A 21,977-nucleotide genomic window follows, 5' to 3' on the forward strand; every position below is an offset into this window, starting at 1 on the left:
TTAAAATAAACAAACAAATTTACAAAAGATAAAAGAGCTCCCTTTCTGGCTTCTCATTCCATATAAGCAAGCAATTGAGGGAGAATCTATGCTCACTGAAGAGGTAACAATGTGGCTACCAAGGACTGGTCTCCTTCTCTTGGCTTCTGTCTTCTTTTGTCCTGTTTCCATTTCCCATTCCTCATGCAAACTGGATTTTACATTGAGCTCATTTATCCATTTGCTCAGTAAAAATCTGAGCTGTGTTGGGTGGGGCATGTGCCAGGTGCTGAGCTGATACAGGTGAAAAGATTCTTTAACCCTGAATGGGGACTGTGTGACTTCAGGGAGCCTTGGCGGTTCTGATAACATTCTGCAATTGCTTTTTACTGAATATCCAGGATTTTCTAGCTGCTTTGAGAATCCTAGGTTTTCTAGGGACTCTAAGTACATAAATGCACTTATGTACATAGGATTGCAGAACCATTTGATGTTTGCGATAAAATATCATTTGATCTTGTGAACTCCCTTATTTTACATAACTCAAGTGGGAACTCCAGAGGTAATTTTGCTTCTCTAGGGTGTTTCAGGGAGTTCATGAAAGACAATTACAATTTATTTGCTAATGTTCTGCTTACTCTACAGTCTCTTTGTCAGGTTGACTAAAAGATAGATAAATAAGACCCTCTTCTTTTAGCTTGAGGGGTCTAAGGCCATGAACATGAGTGAAACAAAATTATGTACCATTGCCTGGAAATCCACTTGTGCATTAACCAGAGCTTTAGCAATCTGTGCTGAGTTTTGAAAGTGCACATTATCTGCAACAAAGAGGGAGAGAGAGAGAGAGTTAAAGTGCTGCTAAATACCAGAAAGCATAGAGTGACAATGTACTGCCTGGAAATGAACACCAACAATTATCTAGTCATGCATTTGACATTGTCAGCAGTGAGTAATCACACTCAGATATGGAAATGTCCCTGACTCTTAGGTACTGACCCCGAGCATAGGCATAGGAGGATGCTTAATGTTTCTTAAACAAAGTGATGCTGGCTCAGTATTTTTATGTGTAAGAGTCTTGCTTAAACCTCACCATCTGCTGTTCCGTGGATGAGAAGATAGTCTACATTTCTGAAATATTCTGCTCTTGCCATCACAGTTGAATTCTGGAAAAGAGGAAAAATTAACATTTTAGTTGCTGCAAGTTCTAATAGAAAACTAGCTAAATCATTGTGCAATGGACTTAGCACCAATACTGAAATTATGTATTGCTTTGGTTGATAAATATTTAAGAGTCGGAGCAACACATTTTCATCATCATTTGCATTACTTCCATCTGATTCTTAGTTTGAAAAACTGAAAGTTTATGTGTCGTATGTTACATATGAGTGAGACCTTAGGCATAAATGATGCCCGCTCAAGCTGTGTAAGGGTTGGGGGGTGGGGTGGAGGATTGGGAAAAGGGAGGTTAGGGAAAGGAGAATGAGGAAAGAAAGAATAAAATCCCAAAGGGGTAAAAATCCTTTCTAGTGATGTGTTTTGCAGTTAACAAAAGATGATCATTTTTGCTTGGAGACCCAGAATTAAAGCTATAAAATCTGGTTTTCTACTTTAAAATTATTTAGCATGTTAGAAATAAGTTAATGGACTAAGTAAATTAGAAAACACTTACTTTATAATGCTTAAGATTATCATCCTTTGTTGGGAAACCCATGAATCGTTCTGTGTAGATAGATGCTACAAAATATGTAAGAACATGTTATTTGCATATGATACATGTTATTTCATTAACAAAAAAGAACTCTTTAATAACTGTTCCTCAACTCTCCTATGAGAAAATCTTGGGTAAATTTTGCTTTAGTTTACATAACGATTGGCCTCAATGAAGGTCTGTTATCTGTGCAGTTCGACTCAGTAGGGCAAGAGAGAATGTAGGAAGAAATTACAGGAGCAAGAACATCCTAGCATTTTCTTTCTAGAACTGCTCTATCTTAGGGGGACTGCTGAGGTGGGTATGAAGCTGTTGAATGACTTTATATTTTAAAAGAAATCAGGAATGCAGCCATTTGAGCACTTGACCAATGTCTTTTCTCATCTGAGATGAAATATGTCCCTAAATCCATTCTCCTCAACATCACGCACGTGCATACACACACACACACACACACACACACACACACATGCACACACACATGCACACACACACACATGCACACACACACACATATTTTCCTGGATCCTCTCTAAAAATCACAATGATCTCATTTCTATCCCAATACAGGGAAGAAGCTCTGATGAAATCCAATTTTTGTACAACTTTTTGAATCACTTTCAAATAATTACTCTACACTGATGTTAATCATAAAAATAGGCAAGTGCAGGAAGGGTTCTTCCCAAACGTAGTTTTCATTTCTATGATTTCTGGAGTAAAGGAGATGCAGTTGCAAACTGCAGCATGGAGGTGAATTGCTTGGTTTCCAGATGGACTTTGCACTTAACTGGCTTAAAAGCCAGTTAAGCTGCAAATGTGTGCTTTCAAAAACATGAGTTAGCTCTGATTTAAAAGATTTGTTTCAGAGCCTCCAAGCTTCTTGGAGAAAATAAGACATAATGAATTTTAGAAGAATCCTTCCTCACTCTTGAGATTTCTTTGATTGTTGCAGGGTGATTATAATGAATCATATGAACCACCTCATGTATAGATGACATTTTTCCTGGTGATGCTGGGGTGAATTTTACCACATAATTTATTTTCCTAGCAATCTCAAATATAGAGTAATTATGTGTCAAATGTTTTCATGGCAATATTTATAAAATGTTTCCATACCATAATATTCCCAGCTGGAGACAGGAGCCACTGCTATTCCACATTTGAAAAGACCAGTTCCAGACGCAAGGGCCAGTGATGAAACGTAACCTCCGTAGGACTGTGGAGACATTGTCATGTGTCAGGCCCAGATTTACTTTCAGAATCTCCTCCTTATTTTTAGAGCAACCCTAATCAAAATCAGGTTTGAAGGGAGCTGGGAGATATGCATAAGACTACATTAAATGTCTGTCTTGCACCCTCAGCAGTAAGCTCCATCCGTAATTTTACCCCTAATAAATTAGAAATAATTGGTGTGCTAATCAGAATAGATGTTCTAAATCAGGGTTGAAACAGCTTAAGAGATAAACATAATTGCAATCTTTCTGCAAGAAAATTCTCCTTTCATCATCTATCTTTCTATTTAGGACCTTGCTAGAACAAAAACAGGATTCTATATGAAAGAATGAACAGAAAGGTATAAATGTAATATACTTTATATTGTTTGCAAAAGTCCTGTGAAGAAGAACCTGTGTCTATGTATCTATTTGTTTTAATAACAGAAAAATATAAAGAAGCCCATAAGAATCTTTTGGAGAGCTTAAGACCTGGCCAGAGTTCATGTATTATATAGCTACAAATTTTAAGGAATCTGACACAGTAGCACAAAGAAGGGAAAGTCATTGGTGTCTTTAAAAACCTTATATTTTGTCACACAAATTTAATAAAAAAGCAAAGAAATATAAAAAGGAGATATAAAGCACAGAGGGAGGAGTAGGTTTAGCTGGTCTTTCATACGGGAATCAATGGGTGATTCAGAAATGGGACCCTCATAATAGCATTTCCATGTCACTTGGATAACTGAATATATTCCTAAATATGAAAAATTAAACAGGGAATAACAAGTAGATTCAAGTCCTCCTGGAAGCCAACTTGGTCTGTTTGGACATACCAGGATGGAGGTCCTTCTTGGACTAAGCAGGCTTCTGGAACATGAACCAAAACAGTGTGTGAAGCAGGTTAAGAAATGATTCTCTGTTCATCCTTGCCTCGATGCAGGGACATCTCTAGCCATCCTAGGGCAGCAGTGTGACTCCCACTACAGTTTTGCCTTGTTTCTAAGACATTATTACCACAAATTTGGGAATTGCTTCCTTTGGATCATGACAGATTATGTTACATTTCACTATAGAAAAGTCAGTCCTTAGGGCAAACAGAGAGAGAGAGAGAGAGAGAGAGAGAGAGAGAGAGAGAGAGAGAAGGAGAGATAGAGGGAGGGTGGAAGAGAGAGACAGAGAGAGAGAGAGAGACAGATAGAGACAGAAAGACAGGGTGATGGCAGCAAGTCAGTGGCAGGAGTCTATTCTATAGCCACAAAATACAGGGAGTGGGAAAATAAGCTAAATTATCTCATTGAATCCAACAGTTAAATGAAGATCCTCTAACTAGTTTACAGTTTTATGTCTCCAACTCTGAGAAATTTTATTGAGGGCCGTTGGCTGCAAAACACAGAATAAAAGAGGCGGCTCCAATTATACCATGGCCTCTTTTTATTATACTTGGAGTAGAACTGAACCATGTTTTAATAGGGGAAAATATATTTTAAAAACAGAAGGAACATTTGGGTTTGAAAATCATTGTGTTAAGTTAAAATTCTCTGATTCAAACTTTCACTTATAAAAATAATTTGTTGTGATTAGTAGGTTAGCAAGAACTATTTCTAAAATTAAAGGGGTTTCCTTTCTTTTTAACTTTAAATTCAAATGAGAGCAGGGGAAGGCTAAGACCTTTAACAACTATTATTATTTATGGTTTTATTGGAAAAGAGTGTTTACCAAAAATGAAAATACTGGGTCTGGTTCTGCTTCTCCCATGCCCTAGAGCAGGAAATAGCATGAAGTGAGATTTGGCATGGAAAGACTTTGCACATAGTAAAATTGTTCTTGAACATTTCTGTTTAAACTCTTAGGAATTATTTAAATGTGTCAACTCAGAGATTAGGTGATAGTGCTGTATTTAAATATAATTCTCCTGTTTTCAGAATGAATATAATTTTTTTTCTAAGAATTTGTAAGAGCAAAAAGCCACTGTATCTGCAGTATGACAAAAGAAGACTATACTTTAAATTCCCAGGCAGCTTGGAAAAGCTATTCCTATTGTAGAAATGAAGAGGGGGAGAAAATCCTGTGTTGACTTTTTTCTGCTCCCCCATGAGTGGGGCTCCCAGGCAGAGTGGGTGGCTGCCGTAAGAAAAGAACCCACAGAGCAGATTGGCCATGAGAATTCTAGAATTGTGTCCTTTGCACTTAGATGCCTTGCCATTTTGTTTAAATGAAGGATGTCTTTAAAAACATTCTTAGAAGGGCACAGAATTTTAAAAGAGGGCTTGTGGAACACTCTTATTTGAGCTATAATGCACATTGGGACATTTTACCTAAAAGCAATAATCATAACTAGCTAACATTTGTCTGGTCAAGCTTATTGCAATGATCTCTGGGGTCCCACACAATCCCCCCGCCACACACACACACACCTCCTCCTCTTTTCTCTTCCCCTGATCACTGGTTCTCTTGATGTTTCTTTGAACTCTCCAAGCATGATCTAGCCTCAGGACTGTTGCAAATGCTGTCGCCTCTAGCTGGGCGCTCTTTCCCCAGAATCAGCCTGCTTTACTTCTTCACCTCTTCCAAGTCTTCACTTAAATAAAAAGAGCCGTCTCCAACCTTCTAATTAAAACACACTCACCCTGAAGCACACCCTTTCTTGTTTATTTCACATTTCTCCATCCTGCTAACCATCACTCAACATTCTCTATTTCATTTATCTTGCTTTTGTCTTTCTCTCCAACTATTTGCAACTCTTTAAGCATGGAGAGTTCTGTTTTATAAAAGAATGTTTCCTCGGCACTGAGGATATGGCCTGACATACAATAGGAATAAAATAAATACTTGTTGAATATAACTTTGTTATTAACTCACATAATTTTCAAAGTGACTTGGTGGGGAAACTGAAATTGAGAGGGAACTTACAGTGGCTACAGTCAGTAAGCACCAGAACTAGGACCCAAACCCAAGACACCTGGTTCAGAAACTCGGGCCATTTCCTCTCCATCCCTACACCAGCGTAACTTCTTTTGAGGCGGGGAATAATATAGTCTAATACAGTCTCATTAGAAGTGCATTTGTCCTACTTTAACATCGTTGATCACACATAGCAATTCAAATTATTTATAATTAGTCACTGGAAGAGAAAGAACTAAGATTAAATAATGAACTAATGCTTATTCAACACCACCTGTCTAGGTCTATATTAACAATGCAAAGCCCACAAGTGAGATTGTTTTTCTAATAATTTAGACAAAACCCTCACTGCTCTTCAATTGTCAGAATAATTGATCTAATTTTTTTATTGCATATAGGCTTTTAACACTATTGATATTTTTTGGCTGGATAATTCTTTGTTTTAGGACTGTGCTGAGCATTGTGGGATGTTTAACATTATCCTATCTTCTCCATTGCCAACAGCTGTCCTTCAGTATGACAGCCAAAAATGTCTCCAGATATTGCCAAATGTCCTGAGGGTAAAATCATCTTGGTTAGGAACTACTGTAATAAACCCATAATTTGGGGGCACCATGAATAGATATTTAATAACTATCTAAAACCAGGGTTACTGAGCTGTGTTTTGTGTGAGCCAGAAAAATGAAAGGAGAAGGTAAAAATGCTTCCTACTACAAATATAGTGTTTGTAGCTTATTGAACAACTATTTTTTTAAAAAAATAGTTTCATTAAGCATGATGTATTGTGCAGATCACAAAAATGTCTAGTACTTCATAGAAACATACCTTTTCCCCTGATACAGAGCACATTAATAGCTAAATAACTGTCTTGGTCTTTCTCAATCCTTTTTCCCACCTATAATTTTTTCATTGGTCTTTGCCTGTATAAGAACACTTAAAGCTACGGTCTCTCCCCCACCCCTACTTCACTAGCTAACTTCATATGTTTGGTATTTATTCCTAGTATTCATGTTCTTCTGGCCCTTTGGTCTACCCCTCCCCTTTGGCCACTCTCCACTCTGCTGCCAAGATTATCTTTCTAACATACTAATAATAGCTTCAACAGTATTCTCATATGATGTTCATGGAAAATATTGTTAATGTGTGCTTTGTGATGGAAAAGGAATAAAGCATTGTGTAATCACATGCTTTTCGGTAATATGGTGCTAAACAAAATTTAACAGGTTTTTTTTTTTTTTTTTTTTTACTCACCCTTCATAGAATCTGTACACTCTTTTATAAACATTTAATGATTTATCAAATTATTAGATCGTAGAACCTTTTCTTGTAAAATCTCCTAGGACTAGTGGGACACATTTTGGGAGAACTTGTGGGAACTTGTAGGATTAACTTCTAGTTTAAACAACATTGTGGATGCTTGACAAGGCCATGCATCATGCTAAGTATTTGAGAAACAAAGCTTAGAAAAGACAGTCTATTTTCTTGAGCCTACATTCTTGTGGGAGAAACCAATACACAGATGAAGCCTGCTGATTCCCACAAGAGAAGGATAAAGAGTTATTGGAACACAAGGAAAGTCATACCTCAGTTGTGTTTTCAGGAGTAAGTAGAAGTGTTCCATTTGGGAGTGAGAAAGAAGCAGGGAATGGAAGAAGTGAATTGTAGTGGGTGAACATTGCAAAGCACAGGGAACTGCACATACAAAATCATGGGAACAAGGAAAAATAGACATGATTTAAGTTACTTATGAGATGTAGGGAAAAGTGGAGAGATAAGACTGGAAAAATAACCTGGAGCCAGACTGCCAAAGGAATTTCATGCAAGGGAATGTATTTGGGCCTTATGAAGTAGGAATCTTGGAATCCTAGTAAGTAGGAGCAGAAAAGCAACATGATAAAAATTGTGCTTTGGAATGACAACTTTTTAAACAACATTGCAACTTGTGGAGTCAAAGCAGGGAGGATGGTTTAAAAGCATATTGATTGGTTTAAACAGGTGTTACCCAAGTGATGACCCATGGATTAAAAGCCTCAGCATTCCTGCGTTCTTGTTAGTAAATCAAACTCTCGAGCCTCACCCTAGAATACTACACCAGAATCTCTGATGCTCAGGCCCTGGAAGCTATGTCTCAAGCTCTTCAGGTTAGCTTGTGCATCTAAAGTTTGAGAAGTCCTGATCTAAATGGCATATGAAGAAACTCAAAGCAATGTCAGTGGGGATGGAGAGAACTTACCTAGATGCCTGAATGTAGAGTTGAAAGAATTTACCAACCAACAGAATGGAAGATTCACAGAGAGGGGGAGGTTGAAAGTAACTCTGAGCTTTATAATTTGGATGACTAGGTGGGCAGTGAGGCCTTTGTATGAAGAAGAATACTTATATTAAAGTAGACAGTAATAAGTTTAGTTTTGGGGTAAATAAAGCCTCAGGTTCAGGTAGGACATTTAAAAGAGATAACCAGTGAGCAGTGAAATAAGCAGCTCAAAACAAACAAACAAACAAACAAACAAATAAATAAATGTAATTGCTAGTGGCAGGGATCTGGCATTCATCATCAATTTTTAGATCACAAGGTTTTCTCAAGAAAATGAAGAGTATTGTTGGGTCAAGGCTAGACCCTGAAACATACTTACATTTAAAGAATTAATGCTGTGTAATGATCATAGAGACATAGACAAATGAAAAGAGAAAGGTGTCACAAAGTCATGTACAAAGTCTACTCTCCTTTAGGAAGTCTAGAAGACCCTTGTTATCTGGTTACCTTTCTGTGCAGACTCATGTCCTACCTCTTCTTTATGATTTTTTAGACTTGAAATTTCATGTATTCCTGACCAACTCACACATGCCCTGCTCTCTGTCACCTCAGGATCTAGGCAGTGTGGTCTTTACTCCTTGGAATGCCCCGTTATGAAGTTATCTTTGCCAATCTCAAGTGCTGACTCACTTCTGAATCCTTCCTTAGCTCTCACAGCCATAAATAACTACTCTTCTTCCTGTTGTTCTTCACAGCAAGTTCATCTCTTTTAACACTTGGAACATTGCTGAGCCATTGCTTTTCCCCACAAGAGGGTCAGGGCTGTAGCTTATCATCCTTTCATCCCCAAAGACCCCAGAACAAGACCTAGCTGAGATTCAGTGAAAATTTATGTGAATGAAAAAATAAATGCATGTAGTGATGAGAGAGATGGATTAATATATGTGAATTTCGTCTAAAATCTGAAGAACAGATAAAAACAGCATAGTATTAAGCTCTTTCTCCATCTTCCCTTTCTTCTGCTGATCTGGTATGTGCTCAGATATTGCATCCATCAGCTGTCCACTTTCTTATCTCAACTGTTCTCTCAAAGTCTGCTTCACAATCACTATCATGTTGTAAATAAGCAATAAAAGGAGTCTAATATACTATTTATTTCAGTGGCATTTGCACAGTTAGATGTGATGAGAATCTCTTATTGAAAAATTTTAGGCTGATATGGATGTACTTTTGGGTGATGAGTGGGTTCTTTAAATCATCCCACATAGATGGTTCTCTACCAAACTAATACCAAAGATGTTCTATAAATGAATGTAAAGTTCTACTTTATGGTTATTCCAAAGCCTGCAGATAAAGCAAAGCGTTAATAACGCTAAATGTTAAATATTGTATACAAGCATTCAGCTTGAAGTAAAAATTTTCAAAGATTTACTTTAGGAAATTTCATAAAAATGAATAGGAGAACAGGTCTTATCTGAAATATTTCACTACAAAAATATTTTATTTATTTCCACCCATTTGAATTCCATTCTGTTATTTAACATTTGATAGTTTTAAGAAGGACCAAATGGTTTGAAATAACAACTTTCTCCAAATTCATAACAGCCCTTCATCTGGTCACTGAGCTGAAAGTTGAGCCGAATCCTGCAGATTCCCTTCAATACTGGGTTTCATTCCCTCCATCTTGTGCAGGCCTCTCAGAGAAAACAGCCAAGAAAAACAACCCAAGCACAACCGGCTGCAAATTGACTTGCAAATGTACAAATTCAGACCAAAAAGTGAAGCAGGAAATCTTTGAAGGGTAATTATCATAATTTATAATGGGCAAACCTAAACTCTTTCCAATACTTCTCCAAACTTTCCAGTGACTTCATTGCCCAGGGCTGATATATTTTGCCACTTCCTTTTATGTGCACTTTCAATATATATACCAGTCCTCAATTATGAGAAATTATCTCCATGACCAGTAGCTAAGAAACCAAATAAAATTTGTCTTCAGTTAGCATAAATCAGTATTATATCTACTAAAAGAATTTAATGTCAAAAATAAATAAATAAATAAATAGGAAAGAAAGAAATCTAACATCCTGGATAGGATTGGAGTAAACTAGGTACTAAGTTTATATTGTAAACTTCCTATAATTTCAAACTTTAGCTCAATGTTTCACAAATATGAAATATAAAATAGAAGCATATTTAAGTCCAAAATAACAAAAGAAATTAAACGTCTGATGAGTATAGTGCAGTTCAATATGGTATAATTTAATACCAAAAACCCAGTAAAAAAAATGTGTCAATTATGTGTTAATTTGCTGTATGCGAATGAAATAAAATGATTGAAGAAAAAAAAGGAACAAACACTTATAATCACCACTTTGAAGCCCAGATTATCAAACTGACTGTTTCCATTGACAGATTAAATTATGTTGCAACATTAACATTTCATGAGAAACCTTATAAGCGAATACTTTAGAAAATGGTGATTGCTAAACCGAATAACAGGCATAAAACATATAAAACAACTCACCCAGCCCCATATGGCTATTCTTTTTTCATCAATGAAACCCATTTCTATGAATTTTCTAAAGTAAAAGAAACAAATTTTTAGAATTTTAAGTGTGTACACATGACATTTACTTCATTACACAAGCATATTTAATCTGAAGATTTAATAGAAACGCTACATTTTCTTTGTTTAAACACATGCATAATAAGGCTGCATTTACAAATAATTAAAATAATATTATCATGCTTTCTGCAAAGGATTAAAAGATCCTCCATTGAACATTTACTGAGTCATGATCTCTGAGCTGTCAGGCCTAGTATCCTAATCATGTGGGTGAGGTACTGAAACTCAGAGAGGTCAAGAAACCAGTTCACAGTAATACAAGAAGGGGCAGCCCCACTAAGTAGGACCAAATTTCTAAATCCCCACCTTTTGGAAAGAAGATTTTGTTTTGTTGTTGTTTTATATTTTATTAATTTCTTATCACTTTGTGTGCTTAATTGTTGCCAATAACCACCAATTTCATTTTTACCTATGTTGAGAAAAATATCCATCCTTCTCCCATTTCATACTTAGCTGCCCTCAATTCATTATGGTATGAACAAGTACCTTTTAAAAAGAGAAATGATTCATTTTAGCTCTATCATAGAGGAGCCTCCATTCAAAAACCATTTTTTAAATACAATTTTCCTTAGGAACAAGAGGCCAGGAGGAAAACAGCCTTTAAAAAGTCATGAGAAGCCTTCAAAGTCAATGTAGAACAAGTGTTTTTATGCCGTGTCCCCCCCATGGCAGGTGTTCTAGAGCAAATGTGACTTATTTGGGGAATGATTTGATAAAAACTCAAAATCTCAGAGAAACAGAAGGGGTGAGAGAAAGAAGTGGTTGAAAAAACTGGAGGAGCCTCTGCAGAAGCCACTGTATGCAATAGTAACTGGATGAGGAGGAAACTCAAGTTGTCACCCAGCCCCAGAATGATACCTTTGTTTTGATCTCTTGAGTTTCTCTTAGTGCCCTTTCTCATCAGTTCTTTGGAAGCAGAACGGAGTGATTTTCATTAGTTGAATAATGGAGTTTCTTAAAGGGATTTTACAGCAAACATTTCACTCATTGCATTGATTCATCATGCACGCTTCCGATGCATAGAGGAGTTGGGCAAATGCCCGGGACAAACATATGGGAAGAGGCCCCGTTAGTCACAGCTTACCCGACACTGATTCTGAAGGACACTGAGGAGTGTTCAGGGAAGAAATGCAATAGCAAATGGAAAGTTGCTACCTGGGTGGATGCTGCTCATGGTAAAGCAGAAATGTGCAGCAAATTGTGGCCCCTCAGCCCTTCTTCCATAAAACTTCAAAACCCAAAAGAAGAGGAGGTTCACTCTCCTGTTAAAAAATAGTCTTGCTACTAGTGTTTGAAGACAGTTCTGAGCCATAAAATTGGATGTGATTTTATGATCTCCCAGAAGCTAGCAATCATATTGCCTTGCATCTGGGGTAAAAAGCAAATAACAGGTGATACAAGAGAACAGGAAATTCTTTACAGCTCCCTTCCTAGGTTTATTCTGAAAGGATGACATTTACAGGAAATGATAGTGCAATAGTTAACATGGAAATGAAACATTAACACTTAATGTGGCAGGACTAGGTTAAAAGTTAGCTAGATAATCTGAGCACGCTGAGATCAACAAGGCCCTATAAAATTCACCTCCAAGCTTTCAGGAAGGTAATCAGAAATGCTATTGATAATGTGGTTAAATCAACACAGTGTTAGTAATAAATGAATAGGATGCTTTCCTAATCTTAGAGGCTATATTGAACTTTGCAATTTTTCCTCCCAATAAAAATTGCTCCAGGCCAAGGTCAACTGGAAATCTTAGTGATCAATTATTATGCTATTTTAGAAATGTTCTTAGAAATGTTCTTATTGGTACTATCTATAAGAGTATGATAGGATATTTTTTCACATGTGATTCTTTACTGTTAACTCTCAAATTGTATAAAAATTAAAAGCTGTGGAAATGTTAAAAATGCAAAATACTTTCCAAATGAGCAGATTCGATCCTATAGCCCTGGAAATTTATGGTTCTCTTATATGTGCAATTTTCAGAGAAGCCTGAGAAAAGCGAGCCCAGTTTCACTTCTATGTGTGACTTCAGAAACATCTCCTTAGAACTCTCCCTTATAACCAGAATACTCTCTCTTGTATACAGAAGTTATGAGGTTGTAAGACTTCTGCTTTTTCTATCCTGCTTTGTTTTGTTTAAATCTATTTGGTGGATTTGACTAGTATTTACTATTGCTTCCAAATATATACATGATTTTCTTTCAATATGTAGAAAATTTAGCCAGATTGTATTTATAAGAGATTTAAGAAGACAATTTTTATTCTTAGGCCTGGGAGGAATTTGAGGGTTACAATGGAGGGATTATAAGCCCAATTTCTCAGGTCAAGTATTTTTTTTTTTTTTTGTCTTGATTCCTAAAACACTTCTTTGGGAGATAAGTAGTGGAATCATTCCCAGGATTATCATTATAACTTTACCCTTTTTAGCTTTTGATTTCTCAAAGCATTAGGTTCACAGGCCTCCTTTTCACTTTTGCATAACAGTGATTTCAAGAAAGTCCAAGGCCAGCCCTGGAGACATATGCCATGAATTGGGCCAGGCAGCCATCTCTGGTTCACTGAGATGTTTACTAAAATTACATCAAACAGCAATTCTTTCCCCTCAGAGTACAGATAGTTTATTCACTTTTACCAGATTGTAAGTGCATTGAAAGCAGACATTGTAAGTTGGACAATGTCAGAGTGAAATACATGTATTAATATTCAATATGTTGTTGGTAAATGGCTGAATGAATAAGTGAATACATGCTTGTCCTACCATAGGAAAACTCTCTTCGGATTTCATCCTAAATAACCATTTACTACTTCTGGTTCATCTTCAATTTCAATACCAAAGACAAACTGGTTACTGCAATAATTGGTATAAGCAGAATTTGTGGCTTTGTGTCCTCTATATTGAATATCAGAAATAGCAATTTTTATTAAGGTCTATATGTAGGATTCAGTCTTAAAATTTCATTCTATCCAAGGGAGACATTAAGAAGCTATTTGTTCTTAAGCTCAAATGCTACATTTCTGGTGGTAAATCAATATACAAAAGTATAATGTCATATTTTGTTGTCATTGGTGGATTGTGATGATGATGATGATGGTGGTGGTGGTGATTTTTTTGACCAATGTGAAAATGACTTTTTAGCTCTATCCACTTTGGAAAAGATCTAATTAAATTACAAATGAAACATCATTGTCATCTTCGTGTTTTCATGTAGTCTTGGGATTACATGTTCTTAGTGTTTCTTGCATGGTTTAAGTAAAAATAGGTTGACCCAAGATGACCAAAAATAAATAAATAACAATTAAAAAAATAAAACCTAAGGAGTTAAGGCTACAATGCTGACAATAGCTAATATTCTTGTTAAGGCATGCCACAGTCCTTAGATAAGAAACTGATGTCTTGGTGGGACAAAATTCCTCCAAAGAAATTAATAGTAAAAACACAAAAAATCTGGATCACTGAAAATCATAGAGCTTTCTAGAAGTAAGGGGTTAATGATGGCCATAGATTTTCATGTTATTTAACAACCTGCTTATTAATTTGCCTATTTTTATTCAAATAGACTTTTTAAGTGAACATATTATGTGTATATAACTTCACAGAATGGAAGAAATATGAAATATGTAAGTTATTATTATCTTTTTATTTTTAAAGTAATTACTTGTGAATCTAAACTCTCCTGCTTTGATTAGAGATAAAACCACAGAAAAATATTATCTGGGTTTGGCTCCTAGCTGTTAAATACAATTGGTGTTATCTGTGCTACCTGAAATCAATAACTATTAATGGCAATAGGTGATAAAAATAATAAAATTTCTAGATTGTTCTGCTGTGAATCAGTGTTTGACCTTCAACTATCATGCATGCAAAATCGTCCATGGCTGAGAGTACCATTAGCATTTAGCTTTTAGATTTATAAACGACCATTCTATAACTTCACTAATTTACATTCTAATAACAGAAACCTAACAGCTAGAGAAATAGCCAGAAGAATCCTGCACAGTGTTTCCAAAGAAGCAGCAATTTTGGTGGCAATGTTCTTTTTGTTTCAGAAAAAGATGATTGAACTGTAAGGTGTGGTTGAAAATACACTTGATAATAAGAAATCAGATTATGAATCTGTCTTCCCACTAAATATTATTTTAATTTTATTATTCTAATATTCTTTCTACTATATAAAATATGTTTTTGCCAAATGAAATAGGCAAAAACTTTTATGCTAGCATAGCTGAACTTGATATCTAGTTTAACCACAAACGAATGCCCAACACCTAAAAATATGTAGTGCTCATGAAATCCTGAGTTATTTCTTAAGAGTATTCATAATGCTTGAGCAAATTTAGATATTTGGTTTTCTGAAGATTATTGCTAAAGTTACACAACATTTATATTGTAAATATAATATTGTGAGCTGTAAATGAAAAAATATTGCAACAGCTGACCCATTGAAAAAGGATATGTGTCACTTAACACAGTAAATCGTTTTTCTATATATTTATTAGATCCCTTCCATGAATAATTTTCCCTATATTTGGAAAAATATTTCTTTAATATTAATAATAGTTTAGATCAAGGTAGGACAAGAGAGAAACAGAATTATATCCTTAAAAATGAAGAAATGACCTGAGGATGTGGCTCAAGTGATAGAGCACCTAGCTAGTATGCATGAGGCCCAGGGTTCAATCCCCAGCACTGCAAACAAACAGACAAACAACCAGCCAACCACCACTACCAACAACAAAAGAATGGAGAAACACAGTAGTGAGTAATGATATTTGTTACATGTCGATGTCAGTTTTAATGAGAAGGGGCTCACCTGACTGCTGTAATCTGGTCCTCAACTTCATAAACACCCAGCTTTCGATACACTGCATACAAGAGTTTGTCACCTTGGAAAGCTGTGCCTCGACCATCCACCAAAGCAATGACCATGCCTTCCTTACTTGAAAGATAGGATATCCAATTAACAGCAAACACAGATCTCACACTTTGACTGCAGGGACCACCATACCTAATGGGAGGGGGGGAAAAGAATCTCAGAATCCTTTATAATACTTAATTTTCCATACTGGTCTAGCATTGCCTCTAGTAATTCCCAGAACAATTATGTGATAAAATTTTAATAACAATGGCATTAGAACTGGCTCAAAATCAAGAGACCAGGCTTTTCCCAGAGGTTTGCTACAAGGAAGTTGTTTTGGGACACAGCCTCCCTTATTCCCCAAAACGGATACATCTAGGGTTGGCATTTCAAGGAATATGTGTGGGTTTTTCGTCATTTCTGCCACCTGCCACTTGCTAAAAGCAGACATAAGATATACTAAAAAAAATGCATGGTGTTTTAAGCAAATTGTGTGTAGGTCAGCACTGATTTTGGGTGTGATTCCACTAAATGTATTCCAATCCTTTATTTCATTTCTAACTCAATTACATAAGATGTTAAGATGATTTACAATATTTTTTTTTGGCTGCAATTTCTCTATCTCAAAGGTATTCTGACACATTCGGCAATTTGCCATGCAAAGGAAATTCAACACAGAAATTGCAGGCAAATCCATCTAAAATCCCAAAACTTCCTCAATCTATTTTAAATAGCCATATTTTATTTACTCTGATTAGTTGAGGAATATATAAAAACAGCATCAATAGGAACTGTTACCAAGGAGAATGGTTCATTCTATTTCATAAATGTGTATTTCATCCAACATATTTTCAGTAAATAGATTTTACACCAAAGAAAATATTACATACACTTGAATTAGCAAGGGATACTTCTTTGATCTGTCAAATTGAGGAGGAAGAATCATCTTGTACCATAATGCTTTTGGGAAAAAAAAGGGAAAAATGTTTATTTCACAACATGCATGATAATATCATTTATTTTCTTTAATAACAATATACACCATAAAAGCAATTCATAACTAGTAAATCAATAGGAATTAAGAATATATTTAAATTAATTTTTGTTACATAAATTACATCTAATTTACAAATGACTAAAAATCTTGAATTACTGTTTGTTCTAGAAGCAGACATTCTAAAATTAAAATTAGATAAGATCTTTTTAAAAAATGTCAGTTGAAAGTGAGTTATGGAAAAGCATAAGATCAACTTTATTCATAACCACATTAAAAATGTTTAGCAAAACTACATATCATTACAATAAGACTGTTTTATACAAGAGACTCTAATATGTCAGAGAGTTTGGACTATAACATTTACCAGAAATATTTTTAAAGCAGGAAAGTATTCAACTTCATATTGATAAGAGAGAAGTTTTTAAAAGATCTTACTAATTTCATCCACTTCGAGCTTCTTAATTTCCTCTTTAGGTAGCTGGATATTTTTCAAAGCATTTTCCAATTCCTTGTTTTCTTCTAAAATTTTGATTTCTTAAAAAATAAAATGTTTAATTAATAATATTTCCATAAATATTTTTTCTTAAAATTCCTTTGGCTTTAATATGAATAAAACAGAACAGGTTAAGGCTTCTTTAGGAGATTTCATATTGGTTAGCAGTTTTAATCCAGCCTTCAGAACAGATACAAATTTATGAAGGACATCACATCTCAATTACTGCCTCCTATGCGGATCCTTATGGCATCATAATTTCTGACATTTTCGGCAGTATCATAGAGCAACACTGTTAATTCAAGCATGTTTTCCCATCTCCGATTATTGTTTTTTTTTTTTCCAACTTAAAGCCAAGACCTAAGTAGGTGACATTTCTTAGATCATCCATTAAAAAAATAAGTAATAAATATAAAATCAAGATTGTTGAGCCCTCAAATTTAAAATAATTAATTGTGAAGTTACACAATTTAAAAATTTTCAGGTGTAAAGACAAATATTATCTCTGTGATTTTTATATCTATTTTGATCTTTTTCTGATACACTTAATTAAAAAGTTCTCTTTTTTTGTAATTGAAGAACCATGTGTATAATGTGTATAATTTCTTCAAATCCTTTAATAATATATGCATATACACATATACATATATGTGTATATATATATATATTATATATTATATATGTATATATATATATATATTAGTAAAACAACAACATACAAATGCACTATGCTCTCTTTGTATTACATATTAAAAGATCTGAAAACTGTTGTTTAGATTTGAGCCCAGTTGTGTTTCACACTTTAATTTTAACAACTGAATAAATCCATCGATCTCTTGAATATTATCAATCAATGATACATGCAAATTGGTTTCCAAAAATAGAGGATTTTTCTATAAGTTTACTTTGAAATAGGACTGACACCAGCATGTTTGTCTTTTGTATAATATGTGGAGTTTGTACCTTTGTTTTTTACAAGAGGGACTAGGTGACTTACGAAATACAGCGATTACTACATAAGATATCCTGAGGACTTCATATTCATCTGTCTTTTTGAAAAAAAATGGTTCCCGAAAATAGCAAAGTGGAGACTTGTGACTACAATAAGTTGCCAAACCACTTCTCTTGTAACTATCAGTTTTCATATACTCAGGGCATCTTGCTCCAACATGTTATATTTAATCTTAGCACAAGTATGGGTGTTTGGGGTAGGAATTGTATAAGATGAATATTAAATTTCACATTAACTTTGGGTAATCCATCAGAAAACAGGTACTTGTTATGCCTTAAAAATTGAAACAAAAAATAAATAAATAGATAAACAAATTAAATACACAATTCTGAGTTAGAGCCAACTTCATTCTCCTTTTATGGATTCTGTATGTGGTGAAAGTGAATTCTATGTGGGGCCAGCATATAGAATGGTTGGCTGATTGATTTAATTGATCATTATTTTACAAAGTACTGGAAATAGGAGGTGTTACCAGGTTGGTATTACTTTGACTCCTCTCTAGTCTGTTTCTATCCATTGAATTGTTCTGATTTATGACAATGAAATACTAAATTTAACTAAAAAGCTAATCAATGTCTCTAGAATCAGAGTTATACTTTTAGGGATATTAATTGGGAAATTTTTGTACTTTTTGAAGCACAAATGGAATTTCATAGGGCTATAAGTATAGTGAAAGATGGTAGCTGGATTTCTCTATCAGGCATTGAATTGAAAGCCTGTTACCTGCAAGGTGTGGTACAATACAGATGGCACACTTTATTTTGTTTCATTTGTCATTGTGTATTCAGAACCCAGTGCACTGACATGTAGTATGTGCTCCATCTGTATTTGTATGTATGTGTGTATGTATTATTTATTTATTTATTATTTGATACCAAGGATTGAACCCAGAGGTGCTTAAACATTGAGCCTCAATCCCAGGTCTTTATTTTTTATTTTAAGATAGGGTCTCACTAAGTTGCTTATGACCTTGCTAGGTTACTGAGGCTGACTTTGAACTTGTGACCCTCCTGTCTCAGCCTCCTAAGCTTCGGGATTACAGGTGTTCACCACCATACTGGGCTTGTAGTGGCTTTATTATGATGAAATTAAGTGTTAGAATGATGGCTTTTATATTTGATTTTTGTTTAAATCATATGAAAATGCAATATTGCTCATTAGCTAAATTATGTGAGAATTTGTGAAAAAATTGATATAGGAGGCCATTCAGTCAGCTGCTTAATTTTAATGAGAACCTGCCTTGCCCCAACAACTAAGCCTCAACTGGGCACTCAGTGTCAAGCCATCTCTTCTAGGTTTCCATAGCATCTGGTTCAAATACTATCTGCTATTTTCAAATGACATCCACCTTTTCAAAAAAAATGAAGTCATTGTGCTCTCTTCCATAATGCTTACAAATTTTACTTAATTATGCCAGTACCACTTTCTTCATTCTCTACCATCACAACACACAGGATTGATTTCTTTACCTGTCTCTGGACTCTATCCCCTCCCAAATTCTCACTGGACTCCTTTCTCTGTTGCTTCAACCTCCTTTTTGTTTCCTAATTTCTTCCAACATCATTTAATGAAAGTCAATTTTTTAAAAATATTGGTTTAGTTGTCAATGGACTTTATTTTGTTTTTATTTATATGCAGTGCTGAGAATTGAACCCAGTGTCTCACTCATGCTAGGCAAGCACTCTACCACTGAGCCACAATCCCACCCCAAACTCAAATATTTATCATCTTTCAAAAACAAAATTAAAACTCCATCAATCACTTCCAACCATCATCCAATCACTCCCCTCTTCTCATTACAATCAAGTCCACTGAAAATACTGTTTCTTCTTCTTTATGTCTTATACAGCCCCAATCTTATTTCAATCTGGTTCCACCTCCACTGCTCCACGGCTCTGATTAAGATAACATCAATCTCTTGTGGCTAAATCCATTAATTTAAATGTGATCTTACTTCACATTCTGCAGCATTTGACACAGCTATGTACCTCCACTTTCTTGAGCTCTTCTCCTCCCCTGCCTCTTATAACACCATGCTCTCAAGATCCATACCCCACACCTCCACTGTTCCCTTATAGGCTCATTTTTCTTTTTCAATTTCTCCTGTGTTGATGTTCCACACAGTTTTGTTCTAGGCCCACTTTCCACTAATCCCATCCAACTCCCATTTTTACGACTCTGCTGATCTCAATTATTTTCAAAGCCTTTATAACCAGGTTTTCCATAAACAAATGACTTCTTGATGGTCATCCTCAGTACAACTTGATGCTTTGACATGCAGTTCTAAAACTATGTCACTAAGGACAATCCCGTTTAGATATCCCATCAGTATCCTAAACTCAACATTCAAAACAAAATTCATCATCTCTCCAAAGACTTATTTCCACAGTGAGTCCTCTCTTCCAGTGAAAAACACAAATTTCAATCGACTTGACCAAGCCAACCACTTAAACAGTATCAGCCCTTCTTTCATATTCATGAGTCCCAGATTTGATATAGCTACCACTAGGAAATATTTCCTACCCACCCCCTCAAAAAAGCCAGATGAGGTGCTCTCTCTGATTCATATTTTCTGTATTTCCTCTCTTTTACAATATTATCTTACTTTTTTGTAACTTCCCATTCACACAATTGCATCATCCACTGGTTTATTATAACCTTCTTGAGAACAGGGACACATCTAATCCAGTTATCTATCATTTTATAGATCTAGTAACCTAACACAGTGTCTGGTTTAATTTGGTAAAGCGCCCAATAAATATCTGTTGAATGAAAATTGCTGGCACCAAATGCAATGAAAGTGGGTGGAATAACTGTATATAAATAGAAGATACAGCATCAACTGTAAAACAGTAGCTGGACATTTATTCAAGGTACAGATTCCCAAGCATAAGATCTACTAGATTGGAATCTCTGGGGAAGGCCTGATAATCTGCATTAATGGTAAACATAGTAGAAGAATTTCAACATAAGGCAAGTTCACATAACTATGATCTAAAAGAATTTGAGTTCTTCTTTATGAATTAGAAAATATAAAAATACAGATGATGTTATGTTTAGAGTGACATGAACACTGTACCTATGTGGTAAGAATTCAGTGACATAATAAAGCCTCAAAATCAGAACAGAGATTAGCATCTGCAAGAAATATGACCAGGACATTAAGGAAAAAATGTTATGATGTAGAAATTCATGCTATGAGAAAAGAAAAGCTGTTTTATTTTATAGTCAGGATAAATTGGGAATTTTATATCTATAGTGTTTTACATTAAAAGAAAATTTAGGACTTAGAAGTAGTATTACTTTAAAATTTCTCTCACTGAAGGTTGATATGAGCCAAACTATAAATCTGTTATTCTTAAAAGCATTTCATTATTAGATACAAAGTTAAAACAACCACAAAATCAAACTAGATTCACAATACTTCCATATTACAATGTGGGTCCTATCTAGAGATCCTGAATCAACTCTGATTTTCTTTATGATTTTATTTTTACTATATTTAAGCCATTGAGCTGACAGTCAGACTAATCCTAAAGTAGCTTGTCACCAAATCTGACCAAAGGCAACTATAGGCATGAGTGCTGAAGGAAGTGGCATCTGGGTGTCCCTCACTGTCCCAGATCTCCAACAACTCCAACCATATAATGCCATTTAATAGCAAATTAAAAGATAATGGAGAATCAGCTGGATGAATTTCAGAGCAATTAGGCACTTGGGAACTCTGTTGAGAGCAAAAGCAGTCATCTCTGAGCTGGGAACTATCTTGAACTAATATCACAAATTTAGGACACAGGAGGGCTGTCTTGATAGCACTTGAAAATGGAAAGAGCCTCCAAATTTCAGGGCTTTCATATGTGGCAACTATAGTGATGTAGCTGTTAAAAAAAAAATAAGCTAGCATGATAGTCACCCTCTGTTCTGAACTGAA

The 21,977-nt window shown here is 35.2% G+C and overlaps 1 protein-coding gene across 2 annotated transcripts in view; it reads right to left on the reverse strand.

The window, feature by feature from the left end:
• The window catches only part of FAP (fibroblast activation protein alpha), a 73,416-nt gene that overhangs the window by 1,204 nt on the left and 50,235 nt on the right, over window positions 1–21,977 (reverse strand). The window contains exons 19-27 of one of the 2 annotated variants that reach the window (XM_081261726.1): window positions 16,977–17,075; window positions 16,435–16,504; window positions 15,500–15,694; window positions 10,584–10,638; window positions 4,618–4,659; window positions 2,804–2,903; window positions 1,649–1,713; window positions 1,070–1,142; window positions 724–797 (exon numbers count right to left, since the gene is read on the reverse strand). In XM_081261726.1, the coding sequence (XP_081117852.1) occupies window positions 724–797; window positions 1,070–1,142; window positions 1,649–1,713; window positions 2,804–2,903; window positions 4,618–4,659; window positions 10,584–10,638; window positions 15,500–15,694; window positions 16,435–16,504; window positions 16,977–17,075 (773 nt within the window). The remainder of the gene's footprint in view (window positions 1–723; window positions 798–1,069; window positions 1,143–1,648; window positions 1,714–2,803; window positions 2,904–4,617; window positions 4,660–10,583; window positions 10,639–15,499; window positions 15,695–16,434; window positions 16,505–16,976; window positions 17,076–21,977) is intronic. The other variant, XM_081261727.1, reaches the window with a different exon arrangement.

The sequence above is a fragment of the Spermophilus citellus genome (genome assembly GCF_964194105.1).
Source record: "Spermophilus citellus genome assembly, chromosome: 11".
Lineage (NCBI taxonomy): Eukaryota > Metazoa > Chordata > Mammalia > Rodentia > Sciuridae > Spermophilus > Spermophilus citellus.